Raw genomic sequence first — 6,106 nt, forward strand, 5'->3', positions numbered from 1 at the left:
TGGAGGTTGCAGTGAGCCGAGATCGCACCACTGCACTCCAGCCTGGGCAACAGAGCAAAACTCCGTCTCAAAAATAAATAAATAAAATAAAAATAAATAAATGAAAAATAAAATTACATATTTATTATGTTTTATATTGTTATATAATATAAAAAGTCGGTTTTTCGGGGGGTTTTGTTTGTTTGTTTGTTTGAGATAGTCTCGCTCTGTCACCCAGACTAGAGGGCAGTGGCGCGATCTCTGCTCACTGCAACCTCCACCTCCCGGGTTCAAGCGATTCTCGTGCCTAGGCCTCCCGAGTAGCTGGGATTACAGGTGAGCACATCAAGCCCAGCTAATTTTTTGTAATTTTAGTAGAGACGAGGTAAAAAGTAGAAAATATTTTATAAAAATATATTTGTGTAAAGTAGAACATATATAAAAACATAGTAAAGGAGAAAGGAGAAAAAAATTCATTTATTTTTTTCCTAGGCATTTTAAATTTGGATTATAAAAATCATCTTAGAAAAATCATTAATGCTCTTTTACAAAATAACCCGGTGAAGCAGCTGAGCCCGAGCCGCCCGCCAGCGGCCCCGCAGCAGCTCCAAGAAGGAACTAAGACACCAAGGCCTTCCTGCTGCCCGGACCCGACACCGCTACCCTGGCTCCCCGCCGGCAGCCGGCAGCCAGCGGCAGCGGATCGACCCCGTTCTGCGGCCGTTGAGTAGTTTTCGATTTCGGTTGATTTTTGTCCCTCTGCGCTTGCCCCCGCTCCCCTCCCTCCGGCTACGGCCCCCGGCCCCGGCACGCGCTCTACTCCTGTAACGGAAAGGTCGCGGCTTGTGTCCCTGCGGGCAGCCGTGCCGAGAATGAACCCCAGCACCCCCAGCTACCCAACGGCCTCGCTGTACGTGGGGGACCTCCACCCCGACGTGACTGAGGCGATGCTCTACGAGAAGTTCAGCCCGGCCGGGCCCATCCTCTCCATCCGGGTCTGCAGGGACTTGATCACCCGCGGCTCCTCCAACTACGCGTATGTGAACTTCCAGCATCCGAAGGACGCGGAGCATGCTCTGGACACCATGAATTTTGATGTTATAAAGGGCAAGCCACTACGCATCATGTGGTCTCAGCGTGATCCATCACTTCGAAAAAGTGGAATGGGCAACATATTCGTTAAAAATCTGGATAAATCCATTAATAATAAAGCACTGTATGATACAGTTTCTGCTTTTGGTAACATCCTTTCGTGTAACGTGGTTTGTGATGAAAATGGTTCCAAGGGTTATGGATTTGTACACTTTGAGACACACGAAGCAGCTGAAAGAGCTATTGAAAAAATGAACGGAATGCTCCTAAATGGTCGCAAAGTATTTGTTGGACAATTTAAGTCTCGTAAAGAACGAGAAGCTGAACTTGGAGCTAGGGCAAAAGAGTTCCCCAATGTTTACATCAAGAATTTTGGAGAAGACATGGATGATGAGCGCCTTAAGGATCTCTTTGGCAAGTTCGGGCCCGCCTTAAGTGTGAAAGTAATGACCGATGAAAGTGGAAAATCCAAAGGATTTGGATTTGTAAGCTTTGAAAGGCATGAAGATGCACAGAAAGCTGTAGATGAGATGAATGGAAAGGAGCTCAATGGAAAACAAATTTACGTTGGTCGAGCTCAGAAAAAAGTGGAACGGCAGACGGAACTTAAGCGCACATTTGAACAGATGAAGCAAGATAGGATCACCAGATACCAGGTTGTTAATCTTTATGTGAAAAATCTTGATGATGATATTGATGATGAACGTCTCCGGAAAGCGTTTTCTCCATTTGGTACAATCACTAGTGCAAAGGTTATGATGGAAGGTGGTCGCAGCAAAGGGTTTGGTTTTGTATGTTTCTCCTCCCCAGAAGAAGCCACTAAAGCAGTTACAGAAATGAACGGTAGAATTGTGGCCACAAAGCCATTGTATGTAGCTTTAGCTCAGCGCAAAGAAGAGCGCCAGGCTTACCTCACTAACGAGTATATGCAGAGAATGGCAAGTGTACGAGCTGTGCCCAACCAGCGAGCACCTCCTTCAGGTTACTTCATGACAGCTGTCCCACAGACTCAGAACCATGCTGCATACTATCCTCCTAGCCAAATTACTCAACTAAGACCAAGTCCTCGCTGGACTGCTCAGGGTGCCAGACCTCATCCATTCCAAAATAAGCCCAGTGCTATCCGCCCAGGTGCTCCTAGAGTACCATTTAGTACTATGAGGCCAGCTTCTTCACAGATTCCACGAGTCATGTCAACGCAGCGTGTTGCTAACACATCAACACAGACAGTGGGTCCACGTCCTGCAGCTGCTGCTGCTGCTGCTGCTGCAGCTACCCCTGCTGTGCGCACGGTTGCACGGTATAAATATGCTGCGGGAGTTCGCAATCCTCAGCAACATCTTAATGCACAGCCACAAGTTACAATGCAACAGCCTGCTGTTCATGTACAAGGTCAGGAAACTTTGACTGCCTCCAGGTTGGCATCTGCCCCTCCTCAAAAGCAAAAGCAAATGTTAGGTGAACGGCTCTTTCCTCTTATTCAAGCCATGCACCCTACTCTTGCTGGGAAAATCACTGGCATGTTGTTGGAGATTGATAATTCAGAACTTCTTTATATGCTCGAGTCTCCAGAGTCACTCCGTTCTAAGGTTGATGAAGCTGTAGCTGTACTACAAGCCCACCAAGCTAAAGAGGCTACCCAGAAAGCAGTTAACAGTGCTACCGGTGTTCCAACTGTTTAAAATTGATCAGAGACCATGAAAAGAAATTTGTGCTTCACCGAAGAAAAATATCTAAACATCGAGAAACTATGGGAAAAAAAAATTGCAAAATCTAAAATAAAAAATGCAAAATCTAAAATAAAAAATGGAAAGGAAACTTTGAATCTTATGTACCGAGCAAATGCAAGGTCTAGCAAATATAATGCTAGTCCTAGATTACTTATTGATTTAAAAACAAAAAAAAAGATTACTTAATTGATTTAAAAACAAAAAAATAGTAAAATATAAAAACAAGTTAATGTTTTGTAGACCCTGGGAAAAGAATTTTCAGCAAAGTACAAAAATTTAAAGCATTCCTTTAATTTTTTAATTCTTTACCGTGGAATAGCTCAAAATGTCCATTCTGTTTTAAGTAACAGAATTGATAACTGAGCAAGGAAACATGGTTTGGATTATAAAATTCTTGCTTTAATAAAAATTTCTTAAACAGTGAAAAAAAGAAAAATCATCAATTTTACTAATAGTCTTTCTTTACATTTTCTATTATTCTATCTCCCACTATATTTCAAATATGAAAATCACTTTTTCACCAAAATTTTAGGTCTTTACATAATAGTGTTTATTTTTAATATTCATAAATGAAAATATGCAATGACAATAGTAGTTATAAATTCAGTAACATTTGTTCAAAATTGTAAGACAATTATTAATTTATACTGCATTATTTTTAAATAAAAAATAAATACATAGTTTTAAAAATCTAATTGAACAGGAGGCTAAACATGGTTCTGATCACAGAGATAATCACTTTTAATCATTTGGTTTTAGTGTTTCTGGCAGTTGATTTTCTTCAATAATAATTGTACGTAGTTATTTCTTGGTTTATCAATTTTGTAATTTAACTATTGACTTCCTGCTGTAACAAATAAGGATATGTTTCATCTACCTCTGCCCACCATCCCTCCTCCTCCTCCCAATATAATTTATCACTACTTGTAGCTCCTTTATTGGTAATATTAATTAATATAAATATTTATAATTAATGTTACACCTAGTGAATTGTATAAAAGGACAGCCCATTTGAGCATTCTCCTTTAAGATGAGTAGAGGCTGTGACATTGCACTACATAGAAATATAATTATACCATATTACTTTGCAATAAACTATGTATTATAGAGAGATGGTCACTATATAATGTGGGTATAGCTATACACACACATACACACAAACATATAAATAATGTGTGTGCATATATATAATATACACACATGTATGTTATACACACACACATATGTGTATATATATACATATATTATATATATATAAAAAATACATGCTGTTTATTCATCCCCATTTTGGGGGCCTGTAGGTAAATTATGGAGAAATCCCTTATGGTTAAAGTTAAATGATTTTCATAACTCATAAAATTAGAATGTTCATATTTGAAAAAAATATAAAGATGTTTTGAGGTATATTATTTACTCACTGACAATGTCTGATGTATACGTGGTCCATACAGCAGGGCTTCAGTCCTCAGATGTTGCCAGTTTCCAGGTTGTTAAATACAAGTTTGCTGAAGGTCTTGTCATAAGTACCCCAATAGTTTAAATAGTGTCTTCTTCTTTTTTGTTTTATTTACTTTATTTAGAGACAGGTCTCACTGTCACCCACACTGGAGTGCAGAGGTGCGATCTTGGCTCACTGCAATCTCTGCCTCCTGGGCTCAAGCAATTCTCCCACCTCAGCCTCACAAGTAGCTGGGACTACAGGCGTGCGTCAACACACCAGGCTAATTTTTTGTATTTTTTGTAGAGACAGGGTTTTGCCATGTTGCCCAGGCTGGTTTCGAACTCCTGAGCTCGAGGGATCCACCCACCTTTGCCTTCCAAAGTGCTGGGATTACAGGTGTGAGCCACCACGCCCGGCCTTCTTTTTTAAAATGGGTTATTCTCAGTTTAGCAATCTTTCTTTTTTTTTTTTTTTTTGAGACGGAGTCTCTCCCTGTCGCCCAGGCTGGAGTGTGGTGGCGCGATCTCGTCTCTCTGCAAGCTCCGCCTCCTGGGCTCAAGCCATTCTCCTGTCTCAGCCTCCCAAGTAGCTAGGACTACAGGCGCCTGCCGCTACACCTGGCTAATTTTTTTTTTTTTTGTATTTTTTTTTGTATTTTTAGTAGAGATGGGTTTGCACCGTGTTAGCCAGGATGGTCTTGAACTCCTGACCTTGTGACCTGCCCGCCTTGGCCTCCCAAAGTGCTGGGATTACAGGCGTGAGCCACCATGCCTGGCCAGCAATCTTACAATTTAACTTTCTATTGACTTCCTGCCAAATTAGATTATAAGCTTCCTAAATACAGAAACTGGGTTTGCATAGCAGACAATTAAATGCTTGTTGATTGGTCAACATCATATGTCCTGAGGAATTTCATATACTTAACAATCAAGTGCTTAAATTCTCATAACATTTCTCAGAATAGCTGAGGGAATATTGGTGTGAGTGTGCAGTGCTATTCTAGATGATGTGGGACAAACAGAAAGAAATGATCTCCAGTCCACACTCTTGAGAAGTGCCCCCTATCCTGGAGGACACACACGTCCACAAGTAGCTCCCGGCCATATGGAGGGATGAGCAAAGTATAGGGGGAAGCACAATGTACCCCAGCAGAGAGATCTGGGAAGACCTTGTGCATAAGATGGCTTGTGAGCCGAGCTTTCAAAGATGAGTGGGATTTTGAGGATAGTCAAGGAGAGAAGAGGAGTCCGAGGCCAAGGGAATTTGACTAAAGGCAGATGTTTCACCAGATTTGACAATGCGTTCCATGGAGTAGTGTTGTCTCTGAGAAGCAGCTGCTTGTTTAGAGGCTGTGTGTCCCAGCTCCTTTCTGCATCAGGACAGGGCATGTCACTAGCCCTTACCCAGGGGATGTTAGTGGGAGTGATGCATGTCTTTCAAGGCAAGGCAGTTAAGAAACTGATGGGCTCTCCGATGTCACTTTCCCCATCCACTGGGTGAAGAACATTGCAATTCCTTGAGAGAGGAGCCACAGGACAGAGGGAGTGTGTGTGTGTGTGTGTGTGTGTGTGTGTACGTATATATATATACACACACACACATATATATATAGAGAGAGAGAGAGACGGTCTTGTTTTGTCTTCCATAATGGAGTGCAGAGGTGGGATCATAGCTCACTGTAGTCTTGAACTCCTAGGCTCAAGCAATCTTCCCACCTCAGCCTCCCAAGTAGCTAGGAGTAAAAGCACACACCACCATGCCTGGCTAATTTATTTTATTTAGTTAGTTTGTAGAGACAGGAGCCTTGCTATGTTGCCTAGGCTGTTCTTGAACTCCTGGCCTTAAGCAATCCTTCTGCCTCAAG

General features: G+C 41.8%; 1 protein-coding gene across 2 annotated transcripts; it reads left to right on the forward strand.

Annotated features, from left to right (window-relative positions):
- Positions 1-258: 258 nt before the first annotated feature.
- PABPC3 (poly(A) binding protein cytoplasmic 3) lies at positions 259-2,889 on the forward strand. 2 transcript variants are annotated; one of them, XM_054665118.1, is made up of 2 exons: positions 259-315; positions 472-2,889. In XM_054665118.1, the coding sequence occupies exon 2, from the start codon at positions 852-854 to the stop codon at positions 2,751-2,753; it is 1,902 nt and encodes a 633-aa protein (XP_054521093.1). In that variant the 5' UTR covers positions 259-315; positions 472-851; the 3' UTR covers positions 2,754-2,889. The 2 variants fall into 2 exon arrangements, with proteins under 2 accessions (XP_054521093.1, XP_001154541.2); XM_001154541.7 differs by having other exon boundaries at positions 283-315; positions 546-2,889.
- Positions 2,890-6,106: the final 3,217 nt, after the last annotated feature.

The sequence above is a fragment of the Pan troglodytes genome, chromosome 14, assembly GCF_028858775.2.
Source record: "Pan troglodytes isolate AG18354 chromosome 14, NHGRI_mPanTro3-v2.0_pri, whole genome shotgun sequence".
In the NCBI taxonomy this organism is placed as follows: domain Eukaryota; kingdom Metazoa; phylum Chordata; class Mammalia; order Primates; family Hominidae; genus Pan; species Pan troglodytes.

Excerpts from the sequence above, each read along its gene's own strand:
- PABPC3 (XM_054665118.1), top strand. The coding sequence starts at position 852 with ATGAACCCCAGCACCCCCAGCTACCCAACGGCCTCGCTGTACGTGGGG.